The sequence below is a fragment of the Hemiscyllium ocellatum genome, chromosome 4, assembly GCF_020745735.1.
Source record: "Hemiscyllium ocellatum isolate sHemOce1 chromosome 4, sHemOce1.pat.X.cur, whole genome shotgun sequence".
Classification (NCBI taxonomy): Eukaryota; Metazoa; Chordata; class Chondrichthyes; order Orectolobiformes; family Hemiscylliidae; genus Hemiscyllium; species Hemiscyllium ocellatum.
The window spans coordinates 140,578,953-140,594,768 of record NC_083404.1 but is presented as its reverse complement, the minus strand read 5'-3'; the positions used below and the strand labels follow the sequence as shown (position 1 = coordinate 140,594,768).

Genomic DNA, 15,816 nt, shown 5'->3' with positions numbered 1-15,816 from the left:
CCACTCCCTCACCACCCCAGGGCATCAATGTGTTTCACCAGTTTCCTCATTTCCCCTACCCCCCCATCTTACCCCAGTTCCAACCTTCCCCTCAGGACCATCCTCATGACCTGTCCTACCTGCCAATCTTCCTTCCCACCTATCTGCTCCACCTATCACCTTTACCCCCACCTCCATCCACCCATTGTACTTTTGGCTACCTTCTCCCCAGCCCCACCCCCCCTCCCATTTATCTCTCCACCCCGGAGGCTACCTGTCTTCATGCCTGAAGGGCTTCTGCCTGAAACATCGATTTTTCATGCTCCTCAGATGCTGCCTGATCTGCTATGCTTTTCCAGCACCACTCTAATCTAGACTGATTTCCAGCATCTGCAGTGCCCACTTCTGCCTGGATACAGAATTGGCTGGCTTATAGAAGGTAGGCGTTGGTGGTAGATGGAAAGTATTCAGCCTGGACCTCATTGATCAGTGGTGTTTCACAGGGATCAGTTCTGGGACCTCTGCTCTTTCTCATTTTTACAAATGACTTGGATGAGGAAGTGGAGGTTAATAAAATTTGCTGATGACACAAAGGTTGGTGGAGCTGTGGAGTGTGTGCAGGGCTGTTGTAGGTTGCAACAAGACATTGACAGGATGCACAACTGGGCTGATAATGGGCAGATGGAGTTCAATCTGGAAGAGTGTGAAGTCATTCATTTTGGAAGGTCGAATTTAAATCCTGAATACAGGATTAAGACAGGAGTCTTGGCAGTGTCCATAGATCCCTCAAAGTTGCCACTTAGGTTGATAAGGCTGTTATGAAAGCCAACAGATCACATGCCTTCTTTAGCAGAGGGTTTGAGTTTAAGAGCCACAAGCGAATGCTGCAGTTCTGTACAGTCCTGGTTAGACCATACTTGGAATAGTGTATTCAGTTCTGGTCACCTCATTATAGGAAGGATATGGAAGTTTTGAGAGTGTACAAAGGAGATTTACCAGGATGCTGCCTGGACTGGAGAGCATGTCTTATGAAGAAAGGTTGAGGGAGCTAGGCCTTTTCTCATTGGAGCGAAGGAGGATGGGAGATGACTTGATAGACGTGTAGAAGATGTTAAGAGGCACAGACAGAGGGGATAGCCAGAGACTTTTTCCCAGGGTGGAAATGTCAATCACAAGGGGGCATAATTTTAAAGGTGATTGGCAGAAGGTTTAGGGGAGAAGTCAGAGGTAGGTTCTTTACTCAGTGGTGGTGCCAGCAGTGGTAGTGGAGTCAGATACATTAAGGACATTTAAACGACTCTTGGATAGGTGCATGGAAGTTAGTACAATGAAGAGTACATAGACTGATCTTAGACTAGGATAAAAGACCAGCACAACATCGATGGCCGAAGGGCCTGTACTGTGCTGTACTATTCTATGTTCGGTGTCTGGCAGGAGAGCCACCATTGCTCTGTCATTCTCACATTCCGATCACTTAATCTGAACTATCAGCATCTTTTCTCCATTAGAATCCACTGTCCCTCCCAAACTATAGTATATAAGCTGTTCCCTCCATATTTCACTTCAGCTCTGAAGAAGAGGCATCTCGACTTGCTTTATCTCCATGGATGCAGTGCTCTTGAGCATTTGTTGTTGTCAGCACACATTCCAGCATCTGTAGTAATTTGTTCCTATACCCTGAGAACATTATCCTGACTTGCTCGTTCAGGAAGAATACTGCTTGGCTATTACCTTCCCTGATAACCTTTGCTTCACTTCCTCGATAGCAACAACATCCATCGTCAGATAAAGGAGATCAAAACTGCACACAATAGTCTGGGTGTGGTCTCACCAAGCCCAAGTATAATTGCAGCAAGACATCCTTGCTCATGTTCTCATATCCTCTCTCTCTGAAGGTCAGCATACCAATTTCCTTCTTGTCAGGGTGAAAGGGAAGGCTGGTAGGTATAGGGAATGCTGGATGACTAAAGAAATTGAGGGTTTGGCTAAGAAAAAGAAGGAAGCATATGTCAGGTATAGACAGGATAGATCGAGTGAATCGTTAGAGTATAAAGGAAGTAGGAGTATACTTAAGAGGGAAATCAGGAGGACAAAATGCGGATATGAGATAGCTTTGGCAAATAGAATTTAGGAGAATCCCAAGGGTTTTTACAAATACATTAAGGACAAAAGGGTAACTAGGGAGAGAATAGGGCCCCTCAAAGATCAGCAAGGCGGCCTTGGTGTGGAGCCACAGAAAATGGGGGAGATACTATATGAATATTTTGTGTCAGTATTTACTGTGGAAAAGGATATGGAAGATATAGACTGTATGGAAATAGATGGTGACATCTTGCAAAACGTCCAGATTACAGAGGAGGAAGTGCTGGATGCCTTGAAATGGTTAAAAGGTGGATAAATCCCCAGGACCTGATCATGTGTACCTTAGAACTCTGTGGGAAACCAGAGAAGTGATTGCTGGGCCTCTTGCCGAGATATTTGTATCATTGATAGTCACAGGTGAAGTGTCGGAAGACTGGAGGTTGGCTAACATGGTGCCACTGTTTAAGAAGGGCGGAAAGGACAAGCCAGGGAACTATAGACCGGTGAGCCTGACCTCAGTGGTGGGCAAGTTGTTGGAGGGAATCCTGAGGGACAGGATGTACATGTATTTGGAAAGGCAAGGACTGATTAGGGATAGTCAACATGACTTTGTGCAAGGGAAATCATGTCTCACAAACTTGATTGAGTTTTTTTGAAGTAACAAAGAAGATTGATGAGGGCAGAGCAGTAGATGTGATCTATATTGACTTCAGTAAGGCGTTCAACAAGGTACCTCATGGAAGACTGATTAGCAAGGTTATATCTCATGGAATACAGGGAGAAATAGCCATTTGGATACAGAACTGACTCAGAGGTAGAAGACAGAGGGTGGTGGTGGTGGAGGGTGGTTTTTCAGACTGGAGGCCTGTGACCAATGGAGTGCCACAAGGATCGGTGCTGGGTCCTCTACTTTTTTTTCCATTTATATAAATGATTTGGATGCGAGCATAAGAGGTACAGTCAGTAAGTTTGCAGATGACACCAAAATTGGAGGTGTAGTGGACAGCGAAGAAGGTTACCTCAGATTACAACAGGATCTGGACCAGATGGGCCAATGGGCTGAAAAGTGGCAGATGGAGTTTAATTCAGATAAATGCGAGGTGCTGCATTTTGGGAAAACAAATCTTAGTAGGATTTATACACTTAATGGCAAGGTCCTAGGGAGTGTTGCTGAACAAAAAGACCTTGGAGTGCAGGTTCATAGCTCCTTGAAAGTGGAGTCGCAGGAAGATAGGATAGTGAAGGCGACATTTGGTGTGCTTTCCTTTATTGGTCAGAGTATTGAGTACAGGAGTTGGGAGGTCATGTTGCAGCTGTCCAGGACATTGGTTCGGTCACTGTTGGAATATTGCATGCAATTTTGGTCTTCTTCCTATCGGAAGATGTTGTGAAACTGGAAAGGGTTCAGAAAACATTTACGAGGATGTTGCCAGGGTTGGAGGATTTGAGTTACAGGGAGAGGCTGAATAGGCTGGGCTGTTTTCCCTGGAGTTTTGGAGGCTGAGGGGTGACCTTATAGAGGTTTACAAAATTATGAGGGGCATGGATAAGATAAATAGACAAAGTCTTTTCCCTGGGGTCAGGGAGTCCAGAACTAGAGGGCATAGGTTTAGGGTGAGAGGGGAAAGATATAAAAGAAACCTAAGGGGCAACATTTTCACACAGATGGTGGTATGTGTATGGAATGAGTTGCCAGAGGAAGTGGTGGAGGCTGGTACAATTGCAACATTTAAGAGGCATTTGGATGGGTAAATGAATAGGAAGGGTTTTGAGGGGAGGGATGTGGGCTGGGCACTGGCAGGTGGGACTAGATTGGGTTGGGATATCTGGTCGGCCTGGACAGGTTGGACCGACGGGTCTGTTTCCATGCTGTACACCTCTATGACTCTGTGACACTATGACTGCCTGCTGCACCTACATGGTTACCTTCAGTGAATGGCATATGAGAACCCCGTCTCAATTTATAGCCATACAGATAATAATCTACCTTCCTACTTTTGCTCCTAAAAGTAGATAACCTCACCTGTATCCATATTATACTTCATCTTTCTTTTGTCCATTCACAGGATGTGGGCATTGCTGGTTTGGTCAGCATTTATCACCCATCCCTAATGTCCTAGAGGGAGGACAATTACCAGTCAACAACATTACTTTGGGTTCATGTGCCCACTCATCAACTTGACAAGATGCATTCTCGAAGAATTCCAGTAGATTTGTTCAGCATGATTTCCCTTTTGTAAATCCTTGCTGAATCTGTCCAATCCTGCCACTATTCCAAGGGCTCAGTTATTAACTATTGTATGATTGGCTGGAGCATTTCCCCCACCCTCTGTGCACTCTAAATGTTTGCTGTTGATTTTACACCATCACCACTTTAAACAACGTTCCCAAACTATTACAGCCAACTTGCACCTCATATCATTATAGTTTTCCCTCTTTAGATTAAGGACCCTAATGTCAGTATCAGTTTTGTCTCTCTTCACCTTGATGAGGAATTCTATCATATTCTGGTTATTTATCCTCTAGGGGCCTCGCACAACTAGATTGCAAACAATTTCTTTCCCATTCCACAATATCCAGTCTTGTTGGTTCCTCTACAACCCATCCTGTGCACTCAAAAGAATTCTTCTTTAGTTGTTAATTTGATTTGCTCAATCTTTATGTAGATTAAAGTCACCCATAATTAGACATGTTCCTTTATTGCATGCATCCACAATTCCCTGTTGAATACCATTTCCAACATCACCCCTAAAGTTTAGGGGTTTATATACAACCCTGAATAATATTTATTGCCTCTTGCTGTTTCTCAGCTCTATCTACACAGCATCCACATTATTGGAGCTAATATCCTTCCTTGCTGTTTTTCACATTACTTCTCCTGTTCCCATATTTTTCACTGTGGCTCTAATTGATCCTGCCATTCGATCTCTCTGCCTGTCATTTTTCTTATTTTCTTTTTACCTATTGTTTTTGCCTTTGATCTTTATTTTGACTCATATGGGTTCCCATACTTCTGCCATTTTAGATTAAAACCTCCCCAACTATTATGGGAAACACATCCCCTATGATGGTGTAAAAACAATGACTGCAGATGCTGGAAACCAGATTAGTGGTGCTGGATGAGCACGGCAGTTCAGATAGCATCCGAAGAGCAGCGAATGGGATCAGTTCTGGTGCTGCTCAGGTGTAACTTGTCCAGTTTGTACCAATCCCACCTCACCCAAAACCATCTCAATGCCCCAGGAATGTGAACCCCTCCCCATCTCACCAGCCACATTTTCCATCAGATATATCCTGCTATTTCTATTTTGACTAGCATATGACACTAGCAACAATCCTGACATCATTACTGTTATGGATGTTATTGGGATGCTACCCCTTTATAATTGAACTGGTCAGCTGACTCAAAGCACAGAGCTGGGGATCCAGTCTTGAGCCAGTTGTAGAGGTGTGAGCATCTAAAATATAGTGTAAAAACTGAAAGAACTGTGGATGCTTTAAGTCAGACACAAAAACAGAAATTGCTGTAAAACTCAGGATCTGGCAGCATCTGTGGAGAGAAATCAGAGTTAACATTTTAGGTTGTGATCCCTCCTCAGAACTCCTCAGTTTTGAAGAAGGGTCACTTGAACCAAAACATTAATTCTGTTTTCTCTCCACAGTGCTGCCAGACCTGGCGACCTTTTCCAGCAATTTCTATTTTTGTTTGTGTTTAAAATAAAAATAAAGTGTTTCTTTTTCCAAGTCTTACCTGTGCCTCCCTGGTGTATAATTCCTGATTCCCAGCAAATTAGAAGCTTAATATATTCGCTTCCTGAAGGGCGTTTGCCCAAATTGTCAAATCTGCTGCTCCTCAGATGCTGCCTGACCTGCTGCGCTTTTCCAGCACCACATTCTCGACTCTGATCTCCAGCATCTGCAATCCTCACTTTCACCTATATGTCTCTGAGGCCCTACTTTTCAATTTAATTCCTTGTGTTTTGACTTTAGGGCATCTATGTCATTTGTACCAATGTGTATCACAGTCACTGGCGATTCACCATCTCCCTCCAGAATGTCCTGTAGTTGCTGAGACATTAGTGATCCTAGCATCAATGGGAGGGGAGAGGGGACAACAAACCATCCTGAAGTCTCATTTGCAGCCACAGAAGCACCTGTCTGTTCCCCTTACAATTGAATGCCTTATTGCGGTTGCATTCCAATGCTGGATACTCTTCCCCGGTGCAGCATAGCCAACCACGGTGCAATGAATGTGGGTGGGACTAATAAATCCATTGGACTATAACCTGGTGTTGAGATTTTTGACTTTGTCCATCCCAATCCAACATCCACACCTCCACATCATGTTCACCTCAGGAGGTCATTTCCCCTCAACACTATCCAGAGCCATATTTTACAGGCGAGTAGCCACAGGAAACTCCTACACTGCCTGTCGGGTGCTATTGCTCTGCCTTGTGATGACCCATTTCCTCACTGTCTGTGAAGTCTTAGCTTGCAGTGTGACCCCCTCCCTACATGTGCTATCCGTGATACTCTCCGCCTCATGGATACTTCACAGCATTGCCAGTCACTGCTCCAGTTCAGAAATCTGGGCTTCTAGAAGCTGCAGCTGGAGATACTTCTTGCACACGTGCTGGCCCCAGGCAATGGAACTGTACCTGACTTCAAACAAACAGCAGGAAGAACACACCACAGCTTTGAGCTTCCTGCCACGATTTACTAATTTAAATTGAGCTCTTTCAAAGATGCTTAATATCAACTACTGTAGGGCTCTTATTCCCTTGTCCTCGTTACTGTAGAATGTAGTCTTTACACACTATAAGCCACAAAAAAAAACGCCAGCTTTTCCCTCTGCACTGAACTCCCATTGCACACATTGTCTGTGTCTCACTTAGGAGGAGTTCTCTCCCAATGCTCATGCAAAAATTATTGTAATAAGCAAGAATTCAAAAAAAGATCAGTTAACCATGGTTAACAAAGGAAGTACAGGATGCTATTGTTGGCTCTACCTACAGCAAATAGACTGTAATCGTTCAAGGTGGCAACTCACCACTACGTCCTGCAGGTACAGCACAAGTGCAGATCCAGATTCCTTTTAAGTGAGTCAAGGCTTCAGCCTTAACCAACAAACTGGGGCTACAGTTCAAACCTCTACCATCTTCTGGTTAAAAGATTTCCTTGCTAAAATTTCTACTAAATCACCTTAAATTTGTGTTCCTCATCCTGGGGGAAAGAAATGTCATCCTATCCACTCCATCTAAGCTCATTATTTAATACAGTTCAATAGAGCATTTTATTAAGTGAGGCATAAAGGTGCTCAAGGGCAATGCAAGATCAAGGAAATAACTCTACATAGTCATACCTATTACAATGCAAGGAGGCTGCGCTCTTTCTTAATGTCCTAGCCCAGTCATCATCAACTGGCTCAATGGTCTGTCTTCAATCACGACATTAGAAGTAGGATTGATTTCTGATGATTGCAGTGTGAAATCCCATTCTTAACTTTACAGTTACAGGGGCATACCATGCACTCCAGAAACTGGGCAAACTCTCCCTGAATCCCATGTGATTTAACCTTCCTAAATCAGTCTGCCATGCAGACGCTGGTCAAAGGTTTTCAAAGCACAAACTGACTGCATTGTGTGCCAACCTCAACGGTACTTTTCAAAACTTCCTCCGCCAACATCTGGGAGACAAGGGCAGCAGGAACACAGAAATACCCATGACCTACAAGTTCCCTCCGAGCCTCATCTTCCTGAATGGGAATGGTCTTGCCATTCCTTTACTGGTGCTGGATCAAAATCCTGGAACATCTTTCCCAGCAGCACTGGGTACACCAAACCACTGCATGGGGACTGCAATAGTTTCAAATTCACGCATTTCATTTTGACAGTTCAATTTTGGCCACTTATAAACTTTGGCATGCCTGTTTAAAATATGTCTTTTATATAGCGAAGTCTTCAGGATGAGGGTATGGTTTCAAATAGGTTCTGGGTGAATGCTCTGAAGGAAAGATGTGAAGGCAAGAGAAAGAAACAAAATTTAAATTGAATCAAGTGATTGACTGAGGGCTACCACTGCAGGGTAAACCCCCTGAAGGAACTGTTTTGACAGGCACAATTCCTACAAAAGTCACCCCAGGGGAGTGCAAATTTCTTGGAAGGAAATTGCTCCATTGTGTAATGTTTTGAGGGAACACTACTGTGAAGGAGGGACACGGAGTGAAAATGTTTGAGCACTGCTCCCTGGAGTGTCAGTCTAAGGGACTGGTCAAAAGGAACAACGCCAAATGCAAAATACCAAGAGTACCTGAAATAATGTTTTAGAAGCTGGGACATTAGCACTGCTGTCATTCCAGAGCCTCAACATCTCTGACATTCACCCTTTGAGTCAGTCAGATTTCCTTGATTAGATCAGATTAACAGCCCTATCAGGAAATTTATATTCTATAAAAGGTCCAGCTGGCTGACCTCATTATAATCACTACATCCCTCCTCCTCGGAGTTCACGGTCACAGGGTGGTCCAGTTCGTTTCAGAGCCTCCTGGAGTGTTTTAACACTGGGTCAGGTTCCTCCAGCTTTGAATTCAGTGTGAGAGCCATGTAGTGAATAGGCGCTCACCTCTTGTGTCTGGAGCACCTTGGTAGACATGCACACTCTTCTTCTGGAGGCAGAAACATGGAGGTGGCTACTTTCATCATGTCCATCTCTGATTCAGAGGACTTGATAATGTTTGATGGAGAGGATGAATCAATGAGTCCCTGAAGATTTTCTGAAGATTCTGAGGGACAGGACAAGTTTTACTTTGCACAGTCTGCAAATTTGTAGCTTTAAAATGGTCCTCGTGCTTTGTTCAGAATAGTTGCACCTACCCAAAATTTATAAGTCACTGGTCCTGATCTCACAAAAATCATGCATCCTGCACATGCGGGGCCACTTCCATGATTCTTACACCAGACCTCTGAATCAAACCGTTTCTCTCACTTGGTGGAATCTTGGTTTGGCATTGGGTTCCTGTTGTTTCATCCTGCGTGAAGTCTGGAAAGATAAGACTTAGCCTGGTGCAGAGTCTCCTATCCATTAGCAACTCTGTCGGTGTTATCTCGTAGTTGCATGAGGGGTGTTCCTATAATCAAACAAGAACAATGACAAATCTGGTACCTAATGAGGCTATAGGCTGTTTTTTCAGTCTAGCCTTCAAAGTTTAGATCACTCTTTCTCCCTATTGGATGAGGGGGGAGGGTATGGAACTGATCCAATATGTCAAATCCCATTTGACTTTCAGTGGTAACTAAATTCCCTGCTGGTAAACAATGGCCCATTGTCTGTGACCAATACCTCCAGGACTCCTGTGTCACAAAAGATGTGTGCAATGTTTCTATCGTTGCTCCAGTGTTTGCCAAACGGACTCTATGCATGTCCAACCACTTTGTAAATCATTGTAAACGTCCACTCAAATGATTAAAAATATTGAACTCATCGTCGACATGCAACCGAGTCCAAGGTTTACCCAGACATTTCCATGCATGTGAGAAAAGTGTTGGTGTTACTTTCTGTCCTTATTGAACATTCTGGACATTGTCCCACCATATGCCCTGGTCACCAGATAGAACTCCTCGCCAACAACTTCATTTTGGAGACTCCAGATGACCTTGGTGGAGTTCAGCCAGAATGAGTGCGACAATCACTCTTACTCCCCATAATACGTCATTCTTTAAGTGAGTGATCTCTCCAGTCCAAAAACGTTTTCATTCTAGCTGTAATGACCCTTGGTTTCTCCCATTAATATCGATTGTTTCAGTTTGGAAAGGACTGGACCTTTGTGTCAAAAGTTTGATGTTGTTAGCTGTTACTGGTAGCCTGCCCAGAAAATTCAATGTCATGACAGACTTTTCCACTGGGGGTTACCACAGATGATATATCTGCTAATGGAAGGCAACTCAATGCATCCACATTTGCTGTTCAGCCACCGAGACATGTTCTAATTTGCAATTATACAGTAAAAAGTGAGGTCTGCAGATGCTGGAGATCAGAGCTGAAAATGTGTTGCTGATTAAAGCACAGCAGGTCCGGCAGCATCCAAGGAACAGGAAGTCCTGGTGAAGGGCTCTGGCCCGAAACGTCGAATTTCCTGTTCCTTGGATGCTGCCTGACCTGCTGTGCTTTAACCAGCAACACATTTTCAGCTTTGCAATTATATACACAATATTCGTGCCCACTGCCGAATACGGCCCGAAGCTAATGTGTGGCACTGCCTTATCCACTTTAAGTAGACCAAGTAGTGGTTCATGACCCATGATCATCATGAATTTTCACCCATAAAAGACATTGATAGATTTTGTGACTTCAAATATGACTGCCAATCCTTCTTTATCTATTTGGGCATATTTATGCTTTGCACTAGCTTAAGTACCAAGGACTTTGGCTATGGGCATTCTTCTCCAGTGAGCCACCTACGAGCTTATACCACCTTGATGCCATTCCATGAGGCAATGCACATCAATGACAGATCTTTCTTGGGATCCAAGTGTGCCAATACTTGAGAGAATGATAGTTGCTGGTTTACTTCATCGAAAGCTACAGCCGGTCTCTGAGACCCATTTCCAAGGCTGACCTTTTAGTAAGGAGATGCAGGTATGAATTCTCCACAATAATTTACTACATCCAAAAATGATTTAAGCTCCTAGAAAAATATGGGGCCATGTCATCTTTGATCACCCACACTTAATTCTCCAACAGATGTAACTCAGTCTTGTTGATCCTTTAGCTCAGGTAGGTCACTTCTGTGGTCTGGAACATACATTTTTCCCTTCTTAGGCATATGCCTGCCTTGGAAAAACACCTTAGGACTATATCCAAGTTCACTAAGTGCCCCTTATTAACCTTCCCTGCTATCAGAATGTTATCTAGGTAAATGGTGGTCTGAGGTACATCTTGCAAAATGTTCTCAATCAGCCACTGAAAAATTGAACAGGCTGACAATACACTGAATGTATTGTGCCCTTATGGATATTAATCACTGCATATGTCTGAGAATCCTGGTCAAGCTTGGTAAAGGACAAACCTCCTGCCAGCTTTGCTCAGAGGGATTTCCAATTGCAAAAAAAGGCTTACTTTTTGTTTAAAAGCCCCACAGAACTGGCCCATTTGGTTTCTAAATGGAAACAATTGGTGCTGCCTATTCCATGAACTGGACTGGTTTGATGATCCCTTCACTTTCCAGCCTGAGTTCCATCTCTACTTTTGCCCGTAAGGCAAATGGCACGAACAGACCATGCACCTGGTCACCTTGAGAAGTTGCTTTGGCTCTTTGGATGGTCCCTAGACTTACCTGGAAAATCTCTGGATATTTAAGTAGGACTTTCACTTAGGCAGCCATTTTCTAACTGAAAAACATTGAGCCAATCTACGTGAATTGCTCACAAGTTTCACCCAATCAAGCTTGGGCCAGAGACTTCTACTACAAATCACTGGCAATTGAACCAGCTGCTTTTCATAAGGGACCGAAACAAAGGATGTTCACTTAGTCTGCAAAGGTGTCCTTTAAGAGCTGGAGTCCAAAGTGAATTTTATTAAGAGCTGGTTCTGCAATCACGGATACAGCTGCACCAGTATTGACCTCCAATTGAAATAGATGCCAATTAATCAGATGTTTATCTTGACTGGTTCTGATTTTGATGTTGCAAAGCAATTTAATGGTTCCAAACCAGATACAGTGGAGTTTCCAAAACCTATGAGCTATCTTATTCCATTTAAGTCCAGTAGGACTCTATTGCTGTCCCAAATCCACGTATCAACAATTACAATGTCTTACAGGGCAGGTTCCATGAAGAAAATTGTAACTGTTTGGCCAAGACTTGGCTTTGTTTTTGGATTTTGCTGTGGGCTGGCCTAAAGTTACTCTTATCAGGGTAATCCTGAATGAAGCTATGCTGTTGATCCTCTCAAGTGGTGCTCCCCAAGCTCAGGTGGGTTGGTGAGTGTGTCCACTTCCATTGGAATATATTGCTACTCATTTGCTTCACTTGCAGCATTTTCCAATGATGAAGACAGTTAAAGTCCAGTTGAGATTCAGCCAGTAGCTGTTTTTTTCTAATCACATCATTGAACCCACACACTAGATAGTCTCTAACATCTCATTGAGGGTTAAACCAAATTTACAGGCTTCTGCCTGTGTTCTTAATCAAGTCAAAAACCCCAATTATGGATTCTCCTGATTCTCAAATTGCCAAGTAAAAGCAATAATGTCTCAGAATTAAAGGAAGCTTAGGGTATTAATATTCCTTAACTATGTCTTGAAAGGGTTCAATATCTGGTGCCTCAGAAAACATAACAAAAAATAACAGTGCAATACAGGCCCTTCGGCCCTCAATGTTGTGCTGACCTATGAAACCAATCTGAAGCCCATCTAACCTACACTATTACATTTTCACCCATAGGACTATCCAATGACCAATTAAATGCCCTTAAAGTTGGCGAAACTACTACTGTTATAGGCAGTCTTGTCCATGCCTCTACTACTGAGTAAAGAAACTATCTGTCCTATATCAATCACCCCTCAATTTAAAGCTATTTCCCCTCATGCTAGCCATCATCTGAGGAAGAAGGCTCTCACTGTTCACCCAACACTGATTATCTTATGCATCTAAATTAAGATACCTCTCAACCTTCTCTCTTCAAAAACAGCCTCAAGTCCCTCAGCCGTTCCTTGTAAGACTTCGCCTCCATGCCAGGCTACATCTTAGTAAATCTTCTCTGCACCCTTTCTAAAGCTTCCACACCCTTTCTCTAATTCGGTGACCATAATTGTACGCAATACTCCAAGTGTGGCCGCATCAGGGTTTTGTACACCCGCAGCAAGACCTCATCATTTGAAAACTCAATCCCTCTACTAATAAAAGCTAACACACCGTATGCAAAAGGTACCTAATGACAAAAAAAAAGCTGCAGCTCCATAAGCTGTTAGGAGAGCTATTCATTTTTCTTCGGCCACAACATAGTTAGCCTGGGAAAAAAAAAGCATTCTTTACAATTTTGGGCACAGTCATCAATGGTTGGGTCAACATAGTCAAACTTTCCACATAGAAGCTGGATGTAAGAAAATGCTTACCCAGCCACCCCTAACTGTTGCGAGCGAGTTTCTTAACACCTCAGAGGCTACATTCCATCACCAAGCATCCTTTGTTCAGAAATAGACAATAGGTGCAGGAGTAGGCCATTCAGCCCTTCGAGCCTGCATCACCATTCAATATGATCATGGCTGATCATCCTTAATCAGTATCCTGTTCCTGCCTTATCTCCATAACCCTTGATTCCACAATCCTTGAGAGCTCTATCCAACTCTTTCTTAAATGAATCCAGAGACTGGGCCTCCACTCCCCTCTGGGGCAGAGCATTCCACACAGCCACCACTCTCTGGGTGAAGAAGTTTCTCCTCATCTCTGTCCTAAATGGTCAACCCCGTATTTTTAAGCTGTGTCCTGTGGTTCAGGACTCACCCATCAGCGGAAACATGTTTTCTGCCTCCAGAGTGTCCAATCCTTTAATAATCTTATATGTCTCAATCAGATCCCCTCTCAATCTTCTAAACCTCAAGGGTATACAAGCCCAGTCGCTTCAGTCTTTCAGTGTAAGGTAATCCCGCCATTCCAGGAATTGACCTCGTCAACCTACGCTGCACTCCCTCAATAGCCAGAATGTCTTTCTTTAAATTTGGAGACCAGAACTGCACACAGTACTCCAGGTGTGGTCTCACCAGGGCCCTGTACAGCTGCATAAGAACCTCTTTGCTTCTATACTCAATCCCTCTTGTTATGAAGGCCAGCATGCTATTAGCCTTCTTCACTACCTGCTGTACCTGCATGCTTACCTTCATTGACTGGTGTACAAGAACACCCAGATCTCTAGCCTTTGACTCAGTGAGAGACATTGCTAATGTCAGATGTTCACATTCTCAACATTCCCGACATTCATCCTTTTATATCAGCCGGCTTAGACCAGATTAATAGCCCCAATTAGGGAACTGGTATTCTGAGAACCAGCTGGCTGATCTTGTTACAATCACTACAGATCAAATCAAGGAGACAGTTCCAAAGATTTTAATAGAGTAAGCAAGGTGAATCTATTTCTACTGCTTGGAGATTTAATAGCAATGAATTTATCTGGCTTAATAAAAATCTGGAATTAATAATTCATCTCATGATAACCATGACAGTTATTATGGATTGTTATAAAAATCCATCTGGTTCACTGACGTCCTTTAAGGAAGGAAATCTGCTGTCCATTACCAATGATGCCCCTATCCCATGAAAGAAAAAAAGAAAATAAAACTCACAAAAGAACTGGATAGGAGACAAAGGGGGTGTATTTTACAAGGGGTTTGTGTTATATTTTCAGCTGCATGTCTCCCTGCCACCAGAGAAGTCCATGATCAGTCCACCAGCAGCCCAAATTTGCAGATGGCTGCTTAACTGAGTCAGAATGGGGTTTCTGATCTCATTTGGGATCTTTGGGAGAGCTATGAGCTAGCCTGCTTGATGATTACTTGTCAAACCAAAAAAGTGGTCAAAGTCATCTGATGGATCCTAGATTTTATTAAGCCCAGGGAATTTGGTGGAGGGTATCATGGCAAAGTCCATGAAGAAAAGGAAGGACCCATGTTACATAGGCTCAGAATGGAGGCATGCTTTAGACCATTATTTAACTACTTACCAAGGGGAGGCAGGCTCCCTGACCCCCTTACATGTTCAATATTAATGTGGGAGTTAGGTCAGAGGTGGCAGGAAGGCAGCAGGCAGGCCATGTATTTTATTTCTTCAAGTACGCCAGCAGGGAGCTGTAAAATTCAAACCAATTTGAACTATTTTGCAATGAATTGATAAGATTTGGATTGCAGTGATTTGGAGTGGCAGAAGCCTATTCAGTAATAAATTTTTCAAATGGAAATTAGGTAAATACCTAGGGGAAAGATTCGCATGGATTTGGGAAAAGTCTTTTTGATTAATGTAGTTTTATTGAATAAAATAAGTCATGTAAAAAAAGTGTTCTTAGTGTCAGCATTCACGCATTACGAGTACACACTAGGAATTGTAGACTTACATTATAGACTTACGAACATTTCAAACGTTCTATGGATACTACACAGAGTTTTGTGCACTGGGGAGTACAATATACAGAAAGTAGAATAGCTTTAACATCCAAAAAGTGTGGTGCTTCATGAATCAAAATTGCATTTTTCTTCTCTCTTATTTTCAAGAGAAGGTTAAATTCAAGTTACTGTTTCAACAGAGTCAAAGTGACTTAATTCACATATCCCTTCTATTGTAAATCATAATTTGTGTACCTGTCTTGGTTGGTCAATCTTTGCTCCTGACGCAAGTAGCATCTTAACCACATTTAGATGGCCGCCTTGTGCTGCCAGGAAAAGTGATGTAGCACCATCCTGCAAAGAAAGGAATTTGGTCTATCACTTATTTTAATACAAATCTTGTAAAGTATGGAGAGTGAAGTTACTCTCCTCAACTTTTAACAAAAGCGCAATAAGGCTATAAGGCATAGAAGCAGAAGTAGGCCATTCAGCCCATCAAGTCTACTCTGCCATTCAATGAGATCAAGGATAATCTGAGCAAATTTTCTTCAGAAGTGTACTGTTTTCTCTCATCACCACTGACATAACTGAAGAGGCCAGTATCCCATCACCATGTCATCCTCTATTTACATGTGCACAGTACATGGGCTCTGACCAGCCAATTATAG

The 15,816-nt window shown here is 43.0% G+C and overlaps 1 protein-coding gene across 2 annotated transcripts in view; it reads right to left on the bottom strand.

Annotated features, from left to right (window-relative positions):
* Positions 1–15,816, bottom strand: part of ankrd29 (ankyrin repeat domain 29) — an 85,161-nt gene that overhangs the window by 23,328 nt on the left and 46,017 nt on the right. For both annotated transcript variants that reach the window (XM_060824539.1, XM_060824540.1), the window contains one exon: positions 15,404–15,502. In XM_060824539.1, the coding sequence (XP_060680522.1) occupies positions 15,404–15,502 (99 nt within the window). The remainder of the gene's footprint in view (positions 1–15,403; positions 15,503–15,816) is intronic.